We start from the raw sequence: 26615 nt of genomic DNA on the forward strand, positions 1-26615 counted from the left end.
ATATTTTGTTTTAGAGGTTCTAATAAACTTTGTTTTAGAGGTTCCGTGATACTTCCTTGAGAGGTTTCATAATACTTTGCTTAGACGTCCCGCCATATTTTTCATGAGATGTTCCATTAAATCTTTCTTTAGAGTTTCAAATTTACTTCCCTTTATCAGTTCCACTGTATTTTGCTTGAGAAGTATATTTATAATGAAACAGTTAAAACAAAATATAATTAAACACATCAAGCAAAGTAAAATGAAACCACTGCTCGCAATCCAGTCAGTTCATATTTTGAAAATGCACGCTAAAAATGATGAATGATTTTATCAAGCTTGAAAGTTGGACAAGTCATTTCAAGAAATGGACTACGGACATTTTAAGTGTTTATGTACAGTTATAAGTTAAACACGCACTTTGTATCTTAACAGTTATCTTAAAATGATTGCATATATAAGATATGCTTTGTTCCTCTCTAACCCCCGTAATCCTCTGATTAAACTTTAAAACGCAGCCTTTACAAATATTTTCAAAGTTTAAATGTAAATTTAAACATACATATTATCAAGTTAAAAGAGTGTTAAGTAGTCGAGGATTAATGTCCCGTTTTTGGTAATAACTATGTAAGTACACGGATATATCTAACGAAATATCTTCTTTTTTTTCTCACAGTATCTACCACTTCAATGATTTTTATCGATACATTTGCCTGTCTTTAGCTATTACAGTTTAGATAGAAAACGAAATAATTAGGTAAGAGCGCTTCTTGCTATTTAACAAGTCACATGGGTTATGAAAGCTTTTTAGATTATGTAATACATATCAATGAGATATGATTTATATCAATCACTTTGATCACTTACTAAGACATTCAATGTTTTCTCATCATCACTTTTATATTTTGCGTTATTATTACTTTCGCTATTGTGTGTGATTTTCTTTAACTTGAATTCAGCCTTGACTTGTATCATTTCCCCGCCTTAACTTTTATCATTTCCCAGCCATAACTTTTATCATTTCTCAGCAATAACTTTTATCATTTCCCAGTCTTAACTTGTATCATTTCCCAGTCCAAACTTGTATCATTTACCAGCAATAACTTTTATAATTTCCCAGCCTTAACGTGCATCTTTTCCCAGCCATAACTTGCATCATTTCCCAGCCATAACTTGTATCATTTCCCAGCAATAACTTTTATCATATGCCAGCCTTAACGTGCATCATTTCCCAGGCCATAACTTGCATCATTTCCCAGCCTTAACTTGTATCATTTCCCTAAACTTGTATCATTTCCCAATCTTAGCTTGTATCATTCCCCGCAATAACTTGTATCATTTCCCAGCCATAACTTGTATCATTTCCCAGCCTAAACTTGTATCATTTCCCAGCCTTAACCTGTATTATTTACCAGCCTTAACTTGTATCATTTCCCAGCCTTAACCTGTATTATTTACCAGCCTAAACTTGTATCATTTCCCAGCATTAACTTGTATTATTTACCAGCCTTAACTTGTGTCATTTCCCAGTCTTAACTAGTATCATTTCCAAGCCTTAACTTGTATCATTTCCCAGCTATAACTTATCATAGCCCAGTCTCACAATGAGAGACTGGTATAAGCTTTATTCAAGCAGAAGGTCCAGTTTTTATTACCTTTAAATCAAACATTCTGCAAGTTTCCTGCGTTCACTTTATTTAATTTGTTTAAATCGGACATCAATCATAGAACCTCGTTTGGGTCTCTTGAAAATCAGGCACAACTAATAATAATAATTTCAAATGTTTTGTATGTATGCTCTTTCATTTTAAACCGTACAACGGAATATTTTCGCTGCTACTATCCATCGAAACAAAAAACCAAGATAAAATCAACGAATGCTTCTTTTTTAGTAAATTCTTACTTTAGTACGTACATTTTACTCAATTATAACTGAAATGATCAAAAAGTTTATGTTTTTATATAAGTTCGTCAGCGTTTAAGTCAAGCTTTTATATTTATTTAGTTGGGACATAAAATCTTTTGATGCCAGAATCATTAAAGGTATGTCAATATCTATATATATAGATTAAAAAAAATCACAAATGCTTGAAATTCATACTTATTTAGACGGACCTACATGTGGGTCACCCAAAAATAAGAACATAAGGTTAATTCTTTGACTTTTCACAGTTTACGAGGCTATACGAATGACACATTGAATGTGTTATATAAAATAAAAATGCTGTGTCTATCCTTCAACATAAAAAACTGATGTGGTATAAAAGTTTAATCGTCAAAATTAGTTACAGCTTATAATTACCTTTATCCTAGTGTTCTTTTGCCAAATCGGTGCTAAATAAGATTAAATCCTATGACAGTTTAATATATATGCTAATATTAAATGTAAAAAAAATCTTAGTAATTGCATGCATATTATCAGTAAGGTAATTAATTTGCTAATCTATTTTGATTTAGATAATGCGGCAACCAGACTTGTTTTAATTCTTCTGATTTTAAAGTGACTTGTACACACTTCTGCGAAGGTATTTCTCTTTAAAAATACGCGGTTTTATGAAAATAAAATTAGGTCCAAAACCCAGCAGTTTATTTGATTAAAAATCCATGGGTTTTTTTCATGATTCTGGACACAGGCCTACGTATTTTATTCGTACCTAAGATAGCATTGACTTTCACCACTGCGACAGTAATGTTTATCAATCACCATAACCGAACGTTACTATATTGCATACAGCCAAATTTGCATTTCCTAGAAGTTTGCAGGAAAAAGACATAAATAAATAAACGAATAAACGAATATATAAATAAATGAATAAATAAAAACTCGAGACTTCGGATTATTTGATTACGATTTCACAAATACAATATAAAGAATAAACAAACATAATGGATACGGAGTTTGGTCTAACATACGCAGTTAAACATGTAATATAGCTGATGAGTATTCTTGATTTAGTTTCATCAATTTTGTCTATAAAAATCAGTCATAATATCATAATAATAATAATAAAAATAAAAGAAACAAACACCACCACCAACAACAATTAATATTTTCCTACGGATGGCGTATATAGCAGAACTCCTTTCGATCCATATCGTTTCCGAGATGATTTACCGTGATAAGCGACGTGTTCCGAATGCGGAAGAAAAATGTTTTTAACACCATTCGCACCCTTTCTTCCACCGACGTAAATGTGGAGAAGTTGATAGACTTGTACGTGTACGTGAATGAACGGATAAATTGACTTAGTATTCGTTTGATTTCAATAAAATATAAGTTAATAATTAAAAAAAAACGTGCACAAATTAAGATACCAAACATTTTAAATTATTTTTATTTTCGTGTGACAAACACAAAGAGAGGTTAATCTATGAAGGCCGATATTCGTTGTTAAAAATTAACCGGTACTTTGTTACATGTGAACAATATTGCGAACAATTTGATTCAAATTTGATAGAATTCATAACATTATAATAACCCCTTACATAACCATATACATTTAATGTTAAAAACATTGCATGATATAGTACCATCGGTTTATTTGTTAGTTTTAAAGTTGAACCGATACACTGTTAAAATCTTTAACAACTATCTTAAAACTGTACCCTTTTGTCCGAATGGCACTCTATTGACGAATACTGTGACCTATTGCTGTTTGAATTGTGTATAATTTATCAACGCAAATCTTTGATCTTTTAAATGTTTCAGTGCTATGTGAAATAGTAAATATTTAAGCTAGTTTACCCTGGAAGAAAATTATTTGGCAAACGTTACATTTTATCAGCTTTTTGGCGTATAACGAAATAGTCACGTATTTTCGCGAAAGGGTTATGATAAGCACGGCTCAAGAATTAAAGGTTTAATCCGCGAAATGCTAATATGTAAGACGTCAGTCAATATTTAAAAGCCTCCCATGTCAAATTAAAATTTAAGAAGAAAAAAAGAAAGTTTATAGATATTTGACACACATAAAGATGACACATTTGGATTTACTGCATGAAGATTAGGAATTTATAAAATACAGGTGAGTTGCACGTGCTTTATATATAACCTTTCAAGTTTTAAAAAAATATGTGTATTTATGTAATATCATGGAATATTTCATTTTTTGATATAAAAAATATTTTCAACCAAATTAAGCTTGTAGGATAATATCATGCAAAATTATTTATAAATCGATTCAAACTTTAATTTCTTTCCCCGTGCTTTATTGTAGCATATATCGTTTACGTTCATCGTTATTTTTTAATAATTGGTCTTAAATAAACATTTTACTATATTGTATTACACTCAAATGTATCATCAAATAACGGAAATTCAGCGTTGAATACAGAATCTATCCTAATAATTGTGCTACATATTTAGTTTTTTGATCGGCTTTTTAAAAATGATTTTCTATTGCCACAATCGACATTTTCGGAAACTCAATTAGTTTTAAATTGATACATTTGTAAACATGAAATATTGTATGGAATACAAACTGTAATCTATATCTTCTCCAGATATATTCTTAATTCCATATCGAACAGGAATAAGCCGCTGCAAAACCCTTAAATACATGTTTATAGAAAATAGATAGTCTCTAATCCATTTTCGTACATGTACAAATATTTGACATATATTTGACATATAATCTAGCTGTTTTTAATATCAATTTTTTATTCAGTAAATTGTCAAAACTTGTTTTAATTCGAAGTATTAAAAAACTAATTTTTCAAAAGTCACTGTAATTTTACAAGTGTTTGTCCTTATTGAAAATATATTTGAGCCGCGTCACGACAAAACCAACATAATGGGTTTGCGACCAGCATAGATCCAGACCAGCCTGCGCAGTCTGATCAGGATCCATGCTGTTCGCTTACAGACCCTATAACAAGTAGAGAAACTGATAGCGAACAGCATGGATCCTGATCAGACCGCGCGGATGCGCTGGCTGGTCTGGATCCATGCTGGTCGCAAACGCATTATGTTGGTTTTGTCGTGACGCGGCTCTTATTATTTCTTTACCTAATCATCAAAAACTTGATATTATACGTATGCAATAAAATATTTAGATAATTACACCCTTAACTTTTTTCTGCATACTTGAAAAATACACCGTGACGGTAAAATATATAAGTAATTGTAACGGTAATGTTTATAATTGTTTAAAATTGCAAGTGTTGTATGTAAGAGGCTATTTTTGCCTTGTTATATATTGTTAAACCGGTAGTAATATTAATACAATTTCTTTAAATTAGTGTAACTTTAATTGAGAAAAAGAAATACCCCATACCAAAATATTGTCCTTTATTCATTAAAGGCACATCGCGACAGGATTGTGCTTATTGCTTACAACTGGTTTCTATGTATTACGTTTAAAGTTCCTCGTATGCTAATGCTATGAGAAATTTTAAAATTTTAATTTTTTTGGTTGTCAGATTTCTGATACAATGTATATCTTTAGAGTAATGATTTTCAACTTCGTTACTTCTCAGACAAACATTTCAATGTCAAATTTCTACCTAGATGTCAGATTTCTACAAAAATGTAGCACTTTTGTTAAAATTCAGATTTCATATTTCTGTTTATATGTTTTACTTCTGTTCAAACACAAGACTTCTATTCGTACTTCTGGTAAATGTCTTACATTATAAATGTCACACTTCTGCCAAAATGTCATATTTCTGTTTAAATGCCATACTTCTGTTTAAAGGTTACACTTTTGTTAAAATGTCATATATCTGTTTAAACTTCTTATTTCTATTTAAACCTCATACGTCTGTTTAAGTGTAACATTTCTGTTAAAATTTCATACTTCTACTTGAATGTCACACGTCGGTTTTAAATGCCACAATCCTGTTTAAATGTCACATTTCTGTTAATTTAAAAATGTTGTATTTCTGTCCAAATGTAACACTTTGTTAAGAAGTAATACTTTTGTTTAAATGTCTAACTTTTGTTAAAATATTATAAACTGTTTAACCAGTTAAACTTCTGTTAAAATGTTATACTTCAGCTCGAATGTCAGACTTCTGTTAAAATGTTATACTTTAACTCAAATGTCAAACTTCTGTTAAAATGTTATACTTTAGCTCAATTGTCAAACTTCTGTTAAAACACAAAAATTCTATTTTTTAAAAAACAAAAGTAGTCAGAGGTCTGTTCAGTTGTTTGAAGTTGCTTATATTAAATGTCACACATTTGTTCAAATGCCAGTCTTCCGCTGAACGCCGAATTTCACTTACAAAACAAGATTGGTAAAGTTGACAAACTTCCCTAAAGTTATTAGAAATAAAATGAATGTCGTTATTTGGTAATTTCTGCGTATGAATATCACTTATATCCGACGAATACTCCAAATGGGGCTTCGTTACTTCAAAATCAATCAATGTCAAAGTTATAGACCGAACACAAAATTGGTCCAATTTTTGGCCTTTGACCTTTATGTAACATTGACCTTTGTGCTACGGGTCTGGATCTTGTGCCCATCAAACTGTCTCATGTTTATCTTTTGCTGTTGACATTTGAGCCGCGCCATGACAAAACTAGCATAACGTGTTTGCGACCAGCATGGATCAAGACCAGCCTGCGCATCCGCGCAGTCTGATCAGGATCATGCTGTTCGCTTACGAACCATATAACAAGACGAGAAACTGATATCGAACAGCATGAATCCTGATCAGACTGCGTGGATGCGCAGGCTGGTCTGGATGCAAACCCATTATGTTGGTTCTGTCGTGACGCGGCTCATTTGTTCTAAGTACATGTAATTTCAAAACATTTCAAGGAATGACAAACTAATAGACTGGACACGAAAAAAGACCCCCTTTCGCCTTAGATACATGTATGTATATGTGACCTTGGCCTTTTGGCTACATATCTATATTTTGCGCGTTACACACTGTCTCATGGGATGCGCATTTGTGTTTAAAGAAAATTCATAACATAATGACAAAGTTATAATTCGGAAACGATTTCGTACGGATTTACTGACAGACGGACAAACAAGGCGGTTTATCTTCGGTGGCATGAAAATTATCTACCTGTTCTTCATTAACAATTTCATAAGTGCTCAATTATCATATACCGTTATGTTAAAGACAAGTGAGAATATGGGATATATTTAATAGAATGCGTTAAATCTCACGTAAAGCTAATAAATGAACTGATTTTATTTGCTCACAACAACATAATGAAAATAGTTTTTATGAAAGATTTATTCCATACTCATGAAATAGCCAAAATTATCATCCACTTATTTCATATGACGAAGCAAAATAATACCAAATACTGAAGTGAATGATATGCAATCTATCTCATTGATGAAAAATACAGTATTCCGTTTATATTAGTAAATGTACTTTTATATATAATCAATGTGCGGTGCGTCTAATGTTTGGAAAACTGATTTTTTGATATACTTATCTAAATCCGTTCTCAATAAAATAGATATTTGATATTGACACAATCTTCGATTATTAATAAAACGATTTTCAAATGATTATTGCAACGATATGCTTTGTTTGATTAATAAAATCGAAGAAGCTTATGATAAGGTGTATATATTTGAGGATTTATTTAAAATTGTGATAAAAATACATTACGAATCATATAACTGCAATTCATATTTTTAGCAAAAACGAACCATATGGTGTCGTATCGTTTTCCAAATTCGTTGAATTTTTAAATTGCAGTGATGTCACTCAGAAGTATTAAGCAATATAAAGAACACCGAAACACGATGATGCTATCTTATTTGTACGAATAAATCAGATTGCCGAGTGTTTTGATGTTCTTTCTCTTTTCTATTATAGTCATCCCTGTCATCACAATCAGAAAAAAGTAACCAATGAATATGACTTTTCCACTGTTATCACTTTCCCTGTCGTCACAATATAAAGTAACTTCCAGAAAAAAATGAACTAATCAACTAGCATGCCCTGGAGTGCGAGTAATTAATTCCTGCACTCTATTCAACGCAATGTGCATGTATGGGTATACGATTTAACTCTGAAAAATTCTCCAAACTTTAATACATTTGCTATTATATTTCAGGATCACGATGGTCTATCAAAAACCAACTTGAGACGTTACAAAAAACGAATACAGAGGTGTAACCAGTCGATGTTTGTACGCATACAGCGTTATTCGTTTTAGAAGAATTCATATATGAACTTTCACTCCTATGTTCAGAAATGAATGTATGAAATAGAAATATATAATGGATGAAATCTACATTGGGTAGATTATTGATTCCCATGCAATTCTACGTATTGCCACTATGAATGACTTTAAAATGAAAATTTTGATTTGTAAGTAGATCTTAAGGTTAAAAGTCACAAGAATGGAATTCAACGTCAAGTATGAGGTGGGAATACACAAGATGCAAAAAGTCACTTTCCCGCCACTTCGATCAGGAATTCACGTGAGTCTAGCCGCAAAAGAACCACCGGAAAGAAGTTGGTCGAGATATAAAAAAGTTCTTATAGATAACCCTAAGGACTCGAATCTGTTGCAAAGACAGAAACTATGGAATTTTCAAAAACTAAATCGAGGAGCGTTTCGGTCACAGCTGACGTCACTCCCGGATATTCCGTACCGTGTACAGCCGAATCCGGTTGAAAAGGTGAGCGTTGCGGTGCAAGCGGATTTGTCGACGAGATTTAGCCAAAATCTTAAGGTTATATTTCCTAATTTAGTGGATAAAAGACGGCGTGCTTCTTTAAATAAAATCGAAATAATCGAAAGTGATGTGTACGAGGTCATTGACAAACCAACAGAGGAAAACATGAATACGCACGCGTCAAAAGAGTTCGGTGATTATTCGGACGATTTTGACGAGGACAGTTCAACTGATGATCCGGGGTTTGAATTCGATTCTGTTATTAGGAAGAAGAATGCAGGTACAATGACTGAAGATGTAGGAAATGTCAAACCAACAATGAGGCGAGAAAAGAAATTAAAAACATTTCGAGAAAGAAATATGTATACATATAAACTTCCAATTCTAAAGCAACCAGAAAGAAAGATATCTCGTTTACAAAATGAACCAAAAAACGTGAAATTTGAACATGATATAGTTTCACAGGACACAGATGAAGAAAATGAAAACGTAGAGCCCGAGGAGCTACCAATACCTTCACCTGACGAACCAGAAGAAATACTATCAGCAGTAAGCAAGGTTGAAATTACAGAAATACCCGAACGCGTGCCGTCTGCTGCATCATCAATAGACAGTAGGGTTCCGAGAATTCCGCTTGAAAACATTGGTCCTTCTAGTAATTCGGCACTAGATCCAGTCTCTATTCTTGACTACATAAGCGGCGGATTTTCAAACCGTTCTAGGAACAGTGATAATGGCGGTAAAAAATCTAAAAAGTTTGTTTCCGATCCGGAAGCAGATCGTGTGTGGTTTGAGAAAATTGTCGGCGATAAAGAGATTATTGACTCTGGAACATACGAGAATTTCGCGCGTTCCCGCCCCAGCGTCGAGGAGCAGACGGACTCAAATACGGATAAATACAATGACTTAGGAAAATCTAGTCCAAGGAAAAATTTTACACCAAGAATTAATGACGAATTTGCAGTGTACCATTCTGTTGTAGCAAAATCGTCTAAACGACAAGCAAATACTGTTAACACGACCGTTACCAAACCAAAAAATCCTAAACGAGTAATCAGTATAGGAAAGTCCTATTAGTTAATTCATATAACATTATATAACAAATACAGTAACTTTACTGGCTACTTTCGACTGGTGGTACATGTAACAATGAATAGAAATTTAAACAAGTTTAACTTTGGACTTCTCATTTAGCATGTTCCGCGATGTTCGTTTTTATTTGAGTTAAATTTCCATCCATCGTTTCATAAGGATACTCTGTTTCGATGTTAATAGATTTATCATTTGCTGTATTAAGGACATTCGAGTTAACGACAGAAGTAGGTTATCTATGGGTAAAATTACAGTTTCTAGAGGAATCTGATTCTTTCAGTTGCCATTGCCTAAAAAAAGCCATACTTTATGCCTTAAGGGACCGATTTATATTTATAAAAAATCATACACTATAACTATGTTTTGTAATTTATTAAACTGAATGCAATAATTACTTCCCTTGATCTATTCAGTTGGAGCTAATAATAAAACATATTATAAGACATTCTAGGAAGTTTACGTTAAATTGTCCTAAATTTGCAACAAAAACAAATTTGACTTGACGAACGTTTTACCATGAGTACCGTATGTCCTGGTCAACCAACGATAGTTTCAATGAAACTGTCCAACGAACGAAGATTGTGTTATTTTACAAAACATTTCTATAGACGTAAAGTTTGTACAAGCTTGTAAAAAATGGTGTCTAACCTTTGGGAAAAAAATTGTTTTATTTTTTCTTTGTTCCTATCACATTATTTTACTTTTTAATACATTTTTTAATTGTTTTATGAAAATAAGCATTAATCTGAAGGCATGCTGCTTTAAAAATGAAAATAAAACTCAAAATTGCCGTTAAATTACAGTGATATACATGTATTTATATTTTCGTTATTTGTTGAATAACTATTCATTTATTGACACCTGCAAATTAAAATATTTTGTTTAAATAAAGTTTATCTTATTGATTCATTTTTTTACATAAGAAAATAGACCCTCTGTACTTTGTATGTTGTCGCAAATCTTCTTTTATGTTGTCACAAATCGATGTCATTTATTCACCTATATCAATGTACAATATCGATCCGGGAACCATCTTAACAATCCGAAACGATCAAATATTGCTATTCACTAAATCTTTGGTAAGAGCTAAGTTTTATTATAAATCATAACAAGCCACACTTTTCTTGGTGCTTGGTTGTTGAAGAAAGTAACATAGAAAAGGTTGGCATAAACTTGTAAAAGTGCTGAGCAGACTTACATGACCCTGTTAGTCAACAAATATTTCAATATTCGAAGAGAATACCTTTAACAGTTTTTTAGCAAAAGTTAATGTTTGATATTAAACAGGGAATTAAATAATGAAGCAACAATAAACTTTATGATTATCTACCTCTTGGAAATGCATTTTAAATTTGAAAGTGAACAAGTCTCAAAGTTTAAAGTGAATGCCCTCCCTTGATACCTTTTGAGAAATGTTTATTAACAAATACGTTAACCAAGATAGTCAAAGTAAAATAGGGCAATGCTGAGCTTAAATTGTAAGTTTACCTACCCTTTTGAAATGAATTCCATTTTTTAAATTGAACAAGTATTCCAAGTTTGAAGCAATTAAATTGACTTTTGCAGAAAAGCAATAAGTAAGAAAGGGCAAAACTTTGAACACGCACGCACGCACGCACACACGCACATGTTTTAGCATTATCATAAATAATTTTAACAACATTGAGAAACTTTTCAGTTGTATCATAACTAAGGTTTTGTCCACAAGTGTGTTTTACATGTAGTATCTAATGCACTTTTTAAACCTATAAATGCACAAAAACAAGACAATTTCCTTTTAGATTTTTTTTATTTTCTGATTTCACATACATGTACAAGCATTTTAGTAATCTTATAATTCACAAAGACATACAATATAGCATTTTATACATTCGTATAAGTCCTAAAGACAAACAATATATATAATATTCAAACAATTCATATAAACAAGCTATTTGACATTTTCAGGAATTCATAGAGCTTTTTTCTGTCTTTACATCTGTATTAACAATTTTACAAATATAAATATAATAATGGATTTTTTAGTTCATAAAAATCAAATAACATAAATTTTCATGTAAACAAACCTGTTGTCTTTCTTGAATTCTGTAATATATCAATTAACATTTTAAGTGCATACTCAACAGTTGAGTATCCCTGTCTTACACCACATTCATACTGACTGAACAACTGTTTTTCCAGAAAATTTCTGCAGACATATATTTAAAAATGACGTAAATAATTTTCCAAAATTCCTCAAACTAGTTATTGGTCAATAATTGCTTGGCTCAATATCATCGCCCTTGATTCTGAATACTGGATTGATAACACCAATTTTCCAACCTTCGGGGATAATACCATATGTAAAAATTATATTGAATAGCTTATGATATACATTTTTCATAATAGGTAAAGTGTACTTTAAATAGTCTTTTAAAATGTCATTGTTGCCACTAGCTTTATTGTTTTGAGCGCCTGTACTGTCAACAAAAAGTTAATTAGTGAGCATGCGCAGAATGAATCGACAACAACTATAAACGCGCCAGCAAATCACCAGACCGCATATGTTCTCACTTCCCTTCGAAGCGCGCACGTCGCTGAGAATGCACAGGGCATCGGCAGAAGAGTTGAAGACTTGGGATGGCGACAGAATTTGAATTGCGGACCATCTGCTGGTGTCCTGACTAAACCGAGGGGAGTAGCCCTACAATGTAGGCAGAGACGACGAGGATGGTGTGCTAGGGTGCGTTAGCCCCTTCTCGTAAGGCAGGCCCTTTGCTTGGCACCAACAGCCCTTGTAATGGCCACCTCCTTCAGGTTACTGTACATTTTGGGTTTTCATTGGCCGCTGTACAGTGACCTACTTTTGGCTCAAAATTCATAAGGGCATTACTAGTGACATGTCCGGGGTCCGTACTCGACAGCAAAAGCTACATTGTATATTCAATGCCCTTACTGACGGATGTACCCTAATTTAACATAAACTACATACATACAGACAGACCGTATATCTTCTCCAAATCCCTCCGGAAGCGTGCACGTCGCGGAGAAGGCACATGCCAGGTCAATGTCAAAATCTTCTCAAGTACAAGAGATAATTTGTTGACCTGCCGTGACTAACTCAGAAGGCTGGTCGTAACAAGAGCCGATTTTGTTTGATGATGCCGTTTGAAGAGTGATGTCTTGGAAAGTATTGTCGTCTCCTTCAACCAACGAGCAAAGAACAAGTTCCAGAGAGATTGTGCATGAAACGTCGCCGCTGATGTGGACACTACGATCGAACCAGCAAGTGAGCAGATAATCTCGCCCAAATGGTAAATTCCGGCGGCAAGTATAAATGAACTATTCTACTACAACACGCATCCCGCAAAGCTTTATCGGTAAGAGTACGAGACTTGTAATCTCGTCATTGTTGATTCGATTCCCTGGCTGGCTAACTACAATTACTAATCAGTTCTTCGGAAGAGACTTTAAATTGAGGTCCCATGTATGAGTGCTTTAACACTTGGCACGCTAAAGAACCAGGAGAAGCTTCTGTTTTGTTTTTCTCCAACGACCTTTATCCTATTTCTTCCTTAAAATGTAGAGGACCATTGAAGGTATCCGCCATACCAAATATAGAAGAAATCATTAAATAAATGAAATAATTAGAAGAAATTTAAGATATTAATTCCAAAAACGTTGTGAATATGTCATTAAATTATTCAACCAATAATAGTCGATTGCATAGATAAGAGGCGTTAGTTTGTCCAATAATAAATATTCTTTACAATGTACCGGTTGTGGCCTATTCTGTCTATATAGATTATCAATACATTATAGTATCGTTGATATTTTGAAATCTTTGGAATTTCCATCAGGTTTTCCTTTAAAGGTCTGGTTGATATAAAAAGCAGTTACTGGCAGTACACTGTCTAAAAATGGCAAAATAAAACATACTACATACTAAGTTGCTAACTGCACATTATCGTTTATTTTAAATGAATATTCTGATGTGTGTATGAATCAATAGTAAAACTATGAAAGTGAAAATAATAAGACATACTAGTAGCAATTAAATACTCTTTAAGGAATAAAATTAGTAATATCATGTTCTGCGTTTCACTTTCTTAATCTTTTTCATGTTTCTTTATATATTGGCAAGGAAGGGACACAAGGACACAAGTTGACAAAAAATGGAATTACTGTAAAAAACAACAACATATCAATTAAAGCGATTATATTTTCTGTATATTTGATATATCTAATATTGTCTGCACTTATACTTTTAGCAGTGTGTTTTTCAATAAATATATTATGTATTAAACTTTGTCATAACGATGTCAATTCTAATTAGTATTCATTTAGTTTTATGACAGCATGAATATGTTATTAGTACTTTAATTTACAATAGATGCCCTCCTTTGACTGAACTATTGTACGAAGGGGCACTAGTAAAGCTAAAAGTTATGTGACATCATAACTAATAAAAACGATCAAACAAATTTAACTTACATTTTGAAAGCTTTACCTTATATGCAATTTTAAACTTATTCCATTACTCTTTCATAATAATGAAATACCAGCACGAACTATTTTATGTTCCTTAAGGTATACTTAAAGAACATTTTAAGGAAAAAGCACAATTGATTACATTATCTACTCAATAGGATTGTTTGAAATCATTGAACATGTTTTCACTGAAAATGTTTCACTATTGAATTTCAATCAAAATAATATACAAACAAGAAGAATAAATACTGGTGAAAGAAATACAAACACCAATAAAACATTAAACGGCTATGGAACAATGGACATAATAGTGATGAATATGCAAGAAATATTGATAAAGATAAGGTAAAATATGAAGTGAATAAGTCTAAAGAACAAAAATTAATTTTACAAGAACAAACTGATCATTTTGTTTATGACATTGTATATAATTTCATGAACGCCAGTCAGAAAGCATTTAACAAAAAAATAATTAGACCAAATAACAGTAAATCTAAAATAAAACATAAAAAATGTAAAACTAATGATTTTGCACATAAACAAGAGAAAGAAAACGTTTTACAAAGTATAGTGCTTTTACACACTTGCAAAAGAAAATGAAAGAATACGTTAACCAAGTTTAGTAATTTTGAACATTTCTTCAAGGAAATGAAAGAAAAAAGTCTAACATATCTATATATATCAACAACAAAAAAATAACAACGATAACAACACCACCAACAACAACAACAAAAACACGCTTGACCAAGTCTTATAACTTAGCACTGGTTAACAAAAGAAAATGAAGAAAGAACTTTGCCAAGTATAAATAATATATATACTAGTATATCAACGTTGAAAACAGATAATGAAAATATACGCTTTGTGAAGTCAAATAATTCTAAAGGTTAATAACATTTTTCTGGTTAAGCTATTTAGTTTCAACCAAATGTATTGATATTTAGTTATGAACATGCAGATACTTAAACACAATTCAATCAGAACGCTGCTTTAATTCGTTACTTTATTCAGGTTTTCAAAATATATTTGCAACTCAAAAGAGTTTATGTTTGCTCAAAGTTTTAATTCTTTTTTTTAACTTTATTTCTGATTTCATTTTTTATTGTGAGTTTTAAGTGCGATACCATATTACCATGACTTTCTATGCAACATGTTTGTTTGCATTGTTAACCATTTTCCGATGTACAGGTCATCATTACTGTAGAACCCCTAACGTCATACGAAAACTTAACATGATGTTTTATTGTCTAACACGCCGAAACATCATTCTAGATGATCTTAGCGATTCTAGTTTTTTAAAAGGGTAATATATCATGCCAGCATATCCTCTCTTAGGTTGTTGGGTGCCAGGAGTAACGTATTCTCCGTTTAAATTGGCACTACCACATCTGTTATACCACCAACCACCTCGATCCAGGACTGCGCAATTACCTACATATGTATCCCGGTCATTATCGAAAGCTGTGAAGTGCATACCATTATTATAAGACAAACCATAAACTCCATCACCTGTATACAGAAATAAGTATTTTCTTTGTACTGAAATTCATGTTTGTGTTTTATCAAAAGAATATTAAACATCTTTATTATAATTATGTCTTAATCAATGATACAATCTGACCGTAGTGAAATTATTTTTTGTCCAATTGTTTTGCAGTATTTCAAATAAATCGTAACATATTTACTTTGGTATATCGGCAATATGTGAATCAGTCTAGTAAATCGACTTTTTATAATAACAATTTTAAATACTAAGCTGGCTGAAATTTATTAGTACTTATTTAAAAAGTAAAAGTGGTCGCGCGGCCGTGCCGCGTCAGACCAACTTCATTTTGTTTATTAGTACTTATAAACTTTAACCTAATACATAAAAAGAACTACTCATTAGTTATTAATATAGCGTTAAAATATCTCCTTCCGCAAGGTGAAACAGATGTTTTTACATGATTGATGAATGCAACGATAATTGTTACCTGCAGTTCCAATTCCTTTGTCAATATGAAGCGTATAATACGGCTGTTTTCCCAGTCGAAAGTTCTGGAATGTTTCGTAAACAGATGTTCCATCGGCAGCTGTCAGATCCAGTCTTAACTCCGTTTTTCCTTGTGATACCATTTCGTAAATATATGCAAGGCCTATGTTGGAATAAATTCCGCACATAATTATTTAACTTCATATATATACTTGCTTTACATTATCGAAGTCCGTAAAAAAGTACACAATAAACGTTTTACTTCGTAAATTATACTTTTTAGTTGCGCTGACTGATCAAATCAATTTGTTAAGTATTTTTGTTTGACTCACCTGATTAGCTGCCTAACTTTAATGTGTTACAAAGTTAAATAATAATAAAACTTGAGATGTATTATATAACGAATCAATATGTGGACAGACAATAAGACGGAAGATTGAACATCAGTGGTAAAACTCTTTTAAATTGCTTGCAAATCTTGTTGCCATCAATAAAATAACACTTTGGCATTTTCTAAATATTTTATATACATGTATTATTAATTTTAAATACGATTTTGTGTGTGAAATATTGTATGTACAGTATATAGTTATGAACATGCAGATACTCAAACACAATATTCAGAAATATATATATTCTGTAAATTATTCAAACAAGCATTCACAAAGTCACATACATAAAAAATATTTATTTTGTTATTAAGTTACGTTTATTATTTAATCTACTTACCCAACCAAAATTCACTGTCAACTGAACCAAATCCTCTTTCATAAGCAATAAATGACTTATAGAAATCAATACTTCCGTTGAAACGTTTTTGAAAAACCTGTAAACAGTATATAGGAGTACATAAAAGGACAATTGAAATGTAACTCATATTTGTAAATGTAATGAATATATTTGATTAAGATATTGTTCTTTCTGACAAAAGTGCACCATTTAATACAATCATTTTCACAATTCTAGATTATTCATACAATCCTACTATTTATTATGCGACGTTTAAGTTGAAAAACCTAAGGAAAATAAGGGCTATCGTTCACAGGTTGTTATAAATATAGTAAAATTTTGATTAGAATTTATTTGCATTATTCTGATGATTAAATTCACCCAATGACACTACAGTAGAATTTTCGTAAAACCAACCGTCCATCCACCGCCATCTGTTTCAAAATCACAGAACACGGGTATTGTCAGCTTTGAATTCCATAATGTTACATTATATACTCCATCTTGACGTATACCGGTGATCTCTTTTATTTCATAGCAATCTGTGTCTGAAAAAAACAAAACGTTTTCTCAAATATTGATATGCCATAGCAATTGTTTTCTTGTTTCAGTCAAGTAAATAAGTAATAGACGATAATTTAATAATTTTATAAGGCTAAGCGATTAAGACGACTATAAATTTTCAAGAGGGACACATTTAATTTCAGAAAGTATGTGTTAAATATATATTTATTCACATATAGTGATGTTTTGTTTAAGTAAAGTGTTCTAATTAAAGCAGGTTATAAGTCAATAGTAGGATATTTTTTATCATAATGATACTTGAACATGATATAAAGAGTACTTTAGAACTATATTCCAAACATATAAATGTTTATCTACAAAGAAGAAATACAATCACCAAGGACTACCTACAGGTTTCTGGGATGTCACATTTCTTTTTTTCTGTTAAACGTCCTTCGCAATCAGTGCTAAATAAAATTTTCAAGCATGTCCTGTTTCTTGTTTGTACTCCTGATGACCCATTTACAGAGCATTCACTCCAATCATTCCAGTTTGTCCACACTCCTGCATAATTTTATAAAGCTTAGAATTTCAAGATATTTATGAGATCGATCATCATATAAATAATGCTTAACTATTTTCAGAAAAAGATTCAATCGTCAGACAAGCCAAAACACATGTTAAAAGCCAGGACATGTCAATAATTACAGGAGCTAAAATATTAGGCAAACATAGTTAATGCTTTGGTCATAAATAAAGCAATCCATTTTAAGCTAAATATTATATTTAATTTATACAGAATTCATTTTAGTTCGCTGTAAGATTAGAGACACACTCTCGAATCAATTCCTGGAACAAAACACTACATATCAACCAGTTTCTTGCTTAAGGAAACAACGTCTTGTCCCTAACAGGTATAGATTACAAGTCCAACGCGTTAACCACTCGGTCATGCCTCCACTTTGTTTGTCCTCGTGGTCTATTCCAACAAAGACTTTTCAGTATACATTTTTATTAACATTTGCTCTCCCTTTTTTAATACATTCCTGCATAGTTTGTATACCAACAAAATATTAAAGCTAACGGAAATAAGAAGTCACAATAATGATAAAAATAGAGAGGGTATGTTTTTACCGGCACACAATCCTTTGTAACACAAATTATCTTTTAGGTTTTGCCCAATGCAATGTAGACCGCCATTGGCAGGAGTTGGGTTTGTACAAGAACGATTTCGACTTTGAAGCCCGACGCCACAAGAAACCGAACATTGTCCCCATTTTGACCAGTCAGTCCATCCACCGTTAACTTCCAAAATAAAGTGATATAAGAGAAGGCAAGATAAAAGAAAAATGAATTATAGTGATTTTATATATATCCACTAATGTGTATCGCATATTTATATTTTAATATCGCTTAATGTAGTGTTTTGTTTGTACAAATCAGATGCGACTTCTTATAAAAGGAATGATCTCACGTCACTTTATTTGTTGACCTCCTTTTCTTTCTTTTTCTTTTTAATCGTGTCCGTCCATTAATCTTGGCTCTCCACTATTAATACATTCATTTATAGTTTGTATCCTAATTAACAGTGATATGTACATGTAATAACAATTTGAGACACAGGCTTACCTGCACAAGTTCCATTGTTACATAATTCATCTTCAATATTGTCACCAAAACAATGGTCCCCGAAACGCTGTGGACGTGGATTTGTACACAATCGTCTACGAGTTCGCATTCCTACACCACAAGTTGCTGAACATTTCCCCCAAATATCCCATGAACTCCAACCGCCATGTACTGTTATAATTCAAAATGCAATAATCTCGATTCCCGATTAAAAAGATATATCAAAGCCAACAAGTACTGAACCCAGAAGTACTGAATATCACCAAAAAAAATCTAATGAAAAGGGTCTCACAAATGACTTATCTTTGACAAATATATTGAAAAAAAAAACACATTGAGACTGGAATTATTAAAGGTCGGCCTTTAATTAACATAAAACATTGATAAATACAGTGATCTGAATCCCCATGGATAAATATTATGCTGCTAGGACTGTAAATAAGTAAAAAAAAACAACCTTAAATATGAACATGTATATATAAGCACACCAAATAATAAATATCAACAACAATGATCCTTCATAAAGATAAAAATCGCGCTGAAGTACTAACTACATGAAAAGAAATTGACGTTCTACATGGATCTCTTTATGATATACGGTAATATCAAACGAATCATTAGGACAATACGATCTATATAATATATATGAGCATGCTTACCTGGACATAGCTTCAGCTTACAAGTTTTAAGCTCGCTTCCTTTCCCTGGACAGTCAAGACCGCCATTTTGTGGTGCTGGATTGGTGCATGAGCGGTGACGTAATATAGATCCTATTCCGCAAGTGACATCACATGATGACCATGGTGACCAGACAGACCAACTTCCATCAACTTCAAATGTGACAATAAACATGTATCTATAAAGCAACTAGTTCAGATTTGCTAATACACATGAGTGACGATGTCGTGTTTACTGTTTAAGTATAATTGTTTGGTATAATTGTTGATTAATTTACCTTTTAAAAAGTCTGAACTGTCGTACTTATAAACGATGCCAGTTCTATCATTATAAGTAAAATGTAACATTATTGATGAAAGCATGCCAGCCCTTATATTTCTTTTTACACATTTCTATTAAGACTATTTCTGTTTGAACATGATTTAGCATGATGAGATGGTTAAGGTCGCACTAAGAGGTCAAATGCTAGCAGTTAGAACATCTTGTCCGGTCCATAACTTTGTCCATACGTAAAGGGATTGAAAAAGATTAAGCACAATGTGTAGCATGATGAGGCGTTGTATCATGTATAACACCATGTCCCCCAGGTTCAAGGTCAGGATCACACTTAGAGCTCATAGAACATCTTGTCCGACATATTACTCGGTCATGCAGCTAGAGATTTTTGAAATAATGGTTTAGAACAATGTGTAGCATAATGAGACGGTGTCATGTATGAGACCTAGGCATTTAGCTAAAATGTCAAGGTCAAACGTAGTGGTCAAATGTCAGCAGTTAGAAAATCTTTGCCGGCCTTCAACTGTCATTTATCAAGGTATTATTTTCACGATTTGACATTCTTGTTAATCATGATAAGACAGTGTGTTATCCACAAGACTTGGACCTATGGCTCCAAGGACAAGGCCACACTCAGGGGTCAAATGTCAGTAGTTAGAAAACTTTTATCCGACCATAAATCTGTCATGCTTAAATCGATTTTGAAAAAATAGCACTAATGTTAAGTAATATGAGACAAAATGTCATGCGCAATACCAGAAGCCCTAGCTCCAAGGTCAATTTCACACTAACAGGTTAAAGATCAGCCCTTAAAAAATCTTGTCCGGACAATATCTCTGTCATGCACCAAGGGATTTTGAAATCAGTTGGCAAAAAATAAAAAAAATAAGCATAATGATTCATTGTTATTCTCGCAATTGTGATAATGTTTGGTTGTATGTCACACCCATACACTATAGGTCATATGGCGACGTTCCAGCTTCACTGGTAGAGGAAGACCTCAGGTGCCCTTCCGTGCATTATTTCTTATGATAATGAATACTTCACTTTGACAAAACAAATATTGTAACTTAATATGTAAAAGCCCATTTGATTTATATTGTTTTTGCAGTTTTATGCCTCAACACAAAATAAATTTAAAATTGTCAAATGTGGCTTTAAAGTTTAGGCCTTGTGAATAATAATATCAAATATTTTCATTAACGGGCATCTGTCTTCATACTTTTAAAGGTATTTTATTTCAATGAAGTCTATAAAAATACCGACTATGTTGTCCTTTTGCATCATCTGTATCAATATTTTTTTCGATGTCCTAACATATATAGCGTTATTTTTGTTAGATAAGGAAGACTGACACAAAATTAAATTAATGATGGCTAAAATATAATTATATAATTTGGAATATCAATTGCATCTGCAGACTGTTATAGCTTTGTTTTTGACATCCAGTACTACAAAAGGATATAGACGAACCTAGATCACATAGATCGCAATATCTTGGACAAATTTTCTTAGCTTCACTTGTTATCTCGCAAATACTAAACATTGAGTTCAATTTAGCACAATCAACCGACTTGTCATCTTGGCACAAGGAATCTATAAAGAAATAAATTACAGTATTATGACAATTGTTGATTGAAAAGGCGCTATAAGAAATGGTTTTCATGTTCTCTCTAACCTTGCACTAGTATTGTGGAAAAAGATTATCTAAAACCAAGAAAACCTTAGTGCAGTTTACTCTCATGCTTCATTTTATGGAATTACAGCTGACTGAACAAAAACTAAGTGGTTGAAATTATGTTTTGAATTTTTACACAGTACTGCTTTAATTATTGTATTGAACCTGGTATGGTGTTGATTTAGTGAATAATTGTACCAAACTTTTTGGAGAATGGAACGGTTATATGTGACATAATATATAAATTAAACCATTTAAGTAGCTTTGTTAGTTGATAATAATTAAAGGATAAAATGTTACCACTTATGCATTTAGTTTAGCATGGCTGGTTGACTTTTACGGGGAGGAAACTGTCAAAACTTAATTTAAAGTAAAAAGAAAAAAATGTCATCATCTTGATTGTTATCGCATGCCACTTACGGGGAGGATATTCACAAAGATTTTTGTTACATCTGTCGATCGAACAACATTCGTAGCAATAACTTGTCTTGTCCGAGCTCATTTTGACGATATCCGACTCATTTTTACCCGTTGCGTATCTACCGCACCTCTGTAAAGTATTATATAAATTTTCAGAACTAGGTCGGCTATATAAGCTCTTCAAACGTTCTGTAATTGTGTTTTATACCATACTTTACAAAGTAGATATAACGTGTCACTACTTGATGATTCAGAGAAACATGTTTAACAAAAATACCAAGACAATAACTTAGGTTTTCATGAACAGACAAGTAAATCATCTTTAACATTAAGATAATGAGAACATGGCCTATAATAAAACTATTTTTGTTACAATTATTTATAGAAATAACTTTAAAGATGTCTGTATATAACCCTATCTTTCGTTTTTACAATGTCTTTCTCCAATTTTGGTAAAGACGTAACTTTTTTGCAAAAATTGCTAGTCAATATCGTTGGATATTCTTTTTAGATTATATTTAGCATTATTCTTTTAAAAAGTACTGCCTGGAAATCAACCAAATGACATGGCAGTATCAGTCATGTTTTTGTCAACAGCTTAAATTTTCAATTCTTTATCATATTTCAGGTTTGTGTACACATAATCTTTCACTTTTGAACAAATTAACAAATCAAAATTCTACTTTATCATCTGCAGAGAGAGATTAAAGGCTTAACTATGTGATTAGCAAAATATCTATTATAATATACCTCTTTGTCTACGCATCCCATGTCAAACTGGACTTGATTTGTAAATTCTCGCTTTTTGAAGCAAACCTATGAAGTAATAAATAATAAATGAAATCTTATATAATTAAAGTTAAAAATGAAAAGAAACGGTATCAATTAATTCCGCAAAATATGTTGTCATGTAATTATTGAATTATGATAGGACTATACCTGTCTTTCCTTGCACCTTTCCGTTGATTCACATTCGTGTATATTGACAGCATTAGAACAGCTGTTACATTCCAAAGAATCTAAAAATAAAACAATGATTCAATGAAATATAAAATAATAACATTGACAGTAATCAAAATTTATAATTTTGAATAAGCCTCATCGACTCATCTATATATAAAACTATCAAAATAGTCTTCATGAATTGACATGATATCTAAATGTGTTCACAAAACTATTTCAATGCAAACCCTAGGATTACATTCAGACGTATAGCAAAAAAACTGTATGTTACAAAATTTCTATCAATACACTTTAAGCGAAACATATTTGGTGTCTACCATCTCGGTTTTTGCGTTATCGTTGACCACAATTGTTTCGATATAATGTTTCTGTCTCTGTCATATCCAAAGATGAAGAACAGTTTTTTCCATTCTACAGTTTTATTCTGAAATATGTCTATAACCTACCCTAGCGTTCGCGTTATAGTAGATTACACCAATTAAGATTGATATGATGATTATTTATCGAAGAATGAAAAAACTATCAAATACTACATTATACATGAAAAAATATAAGTATTTATATGTTACTTAAATATATTTGTTCAAAGTAATGTTTTAAAAATGCTTAGGGAAATTAAAAAGACACAATGTAAGAAATATTTATACTTATCTGATATAAGCATTGTATAAAAAGTGACCTAGCACAAGAAGAAAATGTAATGGACACAAGCGATAATGATCTGACTTACCTGTCCCCCTGATTGCAGGTACACCAAATAACAATAAGCAGCCTGTATAGACAAACAAGGGTGTTTAGAGATGTAAATACAGATTGATGCAAATTGCTTGTCCTATTATTGTTATCAACACAAATATGTAACTAAAATTATGGCTAAATCTTTTTGCTGCCTGCTTTTGTTGTCTCTATTTTAAGAGAGAAAAAATAGTTTCAACAACGCAACTCTTTCATCTGCTCATGTACTTTTTACACGTTGTGATAAGAAGCAAAACTTGAAAGATAATTTATTTAAATCAACACTTACATTGATAATCAATGAATAGTTTGTGTGTGTGCGTGTGTGTGTGTGTGTGTGCGTGCGTGCGTGCGTGTGCGTGTGCGCGTGTGTGTGTGTGTGCGCGTGAGTGAGTGTGTGTGCGTGCGTGCATGTTTGAAATGTTAAACTTTTTCCTTTATTCCTTTTTTAAGAAGGAGAGGAAAAAGAAGGAGAAGAAATAAGGCCTACCAAGTACTGCTATCATTGACTTCATACTGGGCTGATCACTCATACACTTGTTCAGTTTATCCTTTAAACAGCGGACATCACTGCATAAATAAATATTTCAAAATGATATAACAGACAAACATTACATGTATTATACAGAAGCGTAATATAAATGTTCAATCAAGTTAACGTCTCCCACCTATTACAATACCCCCATCCCAACCCAAACCCCAACTCTCATGAAAATAATATACCCCAACTCAAGCCCTATGAAAATAAAATAATAAAAAATAAATAAACAAATAAGTAAGTAAAACAACATTATTTTTCATTTCTCTGATGCATTGAATGATACTTTAAAGCGTTTATATTGATTAAGAAACTCTCATATTTTTACTTCTTTGCTACATGTACTGAATATTACATAAATTCAGAACGCGGAGAATGGGCTACGTGTAACTAGCCATGCTATATAAACAACATTTAAGTTATTTATCATTCAAGTTTCTGAAAAATGATATATTTTTCAATATAAACGCCGTTGTAATAAGGTCGTTTATATTTTCATTTTTGTTTCTTTCGTTTTGATTTTTAAACAAAGCATCATATTTGAATATAAATATAAAACAACTTACAGTACATAATCCTACCCTCTACACCATCCCGGCAAGATATGAACAAAATTAGGAAGCAGGAAAATATAAATACTGATGAAAAGATTTTATTATTATCCAATGAATGGCATATGACATTGTTGATAAATGCAGTGCAACTACTGAAAGCTGAATTACAGTGGGACTTGCCGAAAAAGTTTGTATTTTAGACATTTATGTTATAAGGATGTGATGAAAAATATAACAAGCTGATAAAATTTTAGAAAAATGAAATGGTGTGACAATCTTTAACATTTTGAAAAGCAATATCAATCAGAGCCTTAATAATTCTACATCTTTCTAATCTGAAAGTGACAAACATGATCAAAAACACAGAAAGAGAATTACACTTCACACATTTGTTGATGCCTTCTAATTACAGCGTCGGATACGTGTCATTTTATCATTATACAATGAAATGTATAGATATATGAACGAACACCGGAGGTAGAAAAATCCTCGGCGATTCTAGAAATATAAATAAAACAATGTTTAAACATTAAACTATTGTATTCTAAAATGATCTCTGTTTTGCCAAAGTCCATCTAAAAAATTGTAAATTAAAATTTACATGGAAGAAATGAAGATAAAAATAATTTGCATTTGTCATTTAAGAATTACAAACTGAAATCTGGGAATCTCATTGGCCAGTCTTAGTAAAATTATACAAGTACATGTGTATTAACATGCAAGTATATTCGAACAACATTCTTTATGAAATAGAGGAGTTAATTATATGCAAAATATTAATGGATTAGGCACTTTTGAATTAAGAAAGCACGTACAATTTACGCGTCGCGGTAATTAGTGCTGCCGTAGTATTTATGTCATTACATGGAGACCATAAAAGGGAGTTAACTCGTCCAATGAATGTTATTTCGTCATCATCAGTTGCGTCCCTTAGATGTACAATTAAAGCAAATGATGTCAAAAGTTTGGGAGTCATGCCAGGAAAACATATGGAACTCAGTATAGAGTAAATAATTTCTAAAGGTATTCCTCTTACATTTCTAACATTGTTTACCGCACAGAAGCCTACACACTAGTTTCTATCTAGAAGATAGTGTTTCAAAATCTATTTAGAAAGTAACCCGATAAAAACGCCCCTTAGGCGCCCCTTTTTGAAATCTGGCATTAAATTCTCCATTCTGGTTAGCTTAAGGCTTGTGGTGTACGAGTAGAAAATTTCAAATCTTGTTTATTGTATATATGACACCGTCCAGGAACGGCGACAATAAAGAAACTTTCTGAACTTTTCCCTTAGAATATTCTAAAGGGGTTTCTGAAACGACCTTTCTAGTTAAATTTTCGGATACTTTAGTTCTATTGTCCATGCTTCTTCAAAAAATATTTCAATTTTTTTTCACTGCTTTCAAAATTTCATTGAATTTTCTAGTGAATAGTGTATTCTAAATTAGAGTCACTGGGTTATAATTATGACCAGGATCTTCATTTGAAAGACCCTGATATGACATATAATGAACTTTGTCCAAAATTACGAGGACACCAAATTTCAAATATCGAACACGATTGCTCAAAATGCTTAAAGACACAAAAAAATCTACAAAACCGATACTTTCTGGCACCCTTCGTAGGTTTTGTTAAGAGAACTTTTCTGTTACTGCGTCTTTCGGAACCCCCGTCTGTTTTCATATCTTAAAAAATTCCGTGTACATCTAATATGACATTCATTTTATAAAAGCATCATCATCAACAAAAACAACAAACAATATGAATAATAGTAAAATTGAATAGAAACTAA

At 32.0% G+C, this 26615-nt stretch overlaps 2 protein-coding genes across 2 annotated transcripts; one reads left to right on the plus strand and one right to left on the minus strand.

Moving 5' to 3' along the window:
- Positions 1 to 461: 461 nt before the first annotated feature.
- On the plus strand, positions 462 to 10342 carry LOC132742412 (uncharacterized). The gene is made up of 2 exons (XM_060730831.1): positions 462 to 606; positions 8018 to 10342. The coding sequence occupies exon 2, from the start codon at positions 8307 to 8309 to the stop codon at positions 9660 to 9662; it is 1356 nt and encodes a 451-aa protein (XP_060586814.1). The 5' UTR covers positions 462 to 606; positions 8018 to 8306; the 3' UTR covers positions 9663 to 10342.
- Positions 10343 to 13860: 3518 nt separating this feature from the next.
- LOC132742426 (thrombospondin-2-like) lies at positions 13861 to 24971 on the minus strand. The gene is made up of 15 exons (XM_060730849.1): positions 24836 to 24971; positions 24222 to 24301; positions 23727 to 23768; positions 22973 to 23052; positions 22784 to 22849; positions 22034 to 22163; positions 21409 to 21531; positions 19641 to 19811; positions 18982 to 19152; positions 18487 to 18657; positions 17764 to 17916; positions 17266 to 17396; positions 16849 to 16945; positions 16121 to 16282; positions 13861 to 15656 (listed from the first exon to the last, which is right to left on the minus strand). Exons 2-15 carry the CDS (start codon positions 24262 to 24264, stop codon positions 15388 to 15390), a joined length of 1809 nt encoding a protein of 602 aa, XP_060586832.1. The 5' UTR covers positions 24265 to 24301; positions 24836 to 24971; the 3' UTR covers positions 13861 to 15387.
- Between the last annotated feature and the right edge of the window lie 1644 nt (positions 24972 to 26615).

Source organism: Ruditapes philippinarum, unplaced genomic scaffold, assembly GCF_026571515.1.
Source record: "Ruditapes philippinarum isolate M1 unplaced genomic scaffold, ASM2657151v2 ctg265_1_1_1_1, whole genome shotgun sequence".
NCBI lineage: Eukaryota > Metazoa > Mollusca > Bivalvia > Venerida > Veneridae > Ruditapes > Ruditapes philippinarum.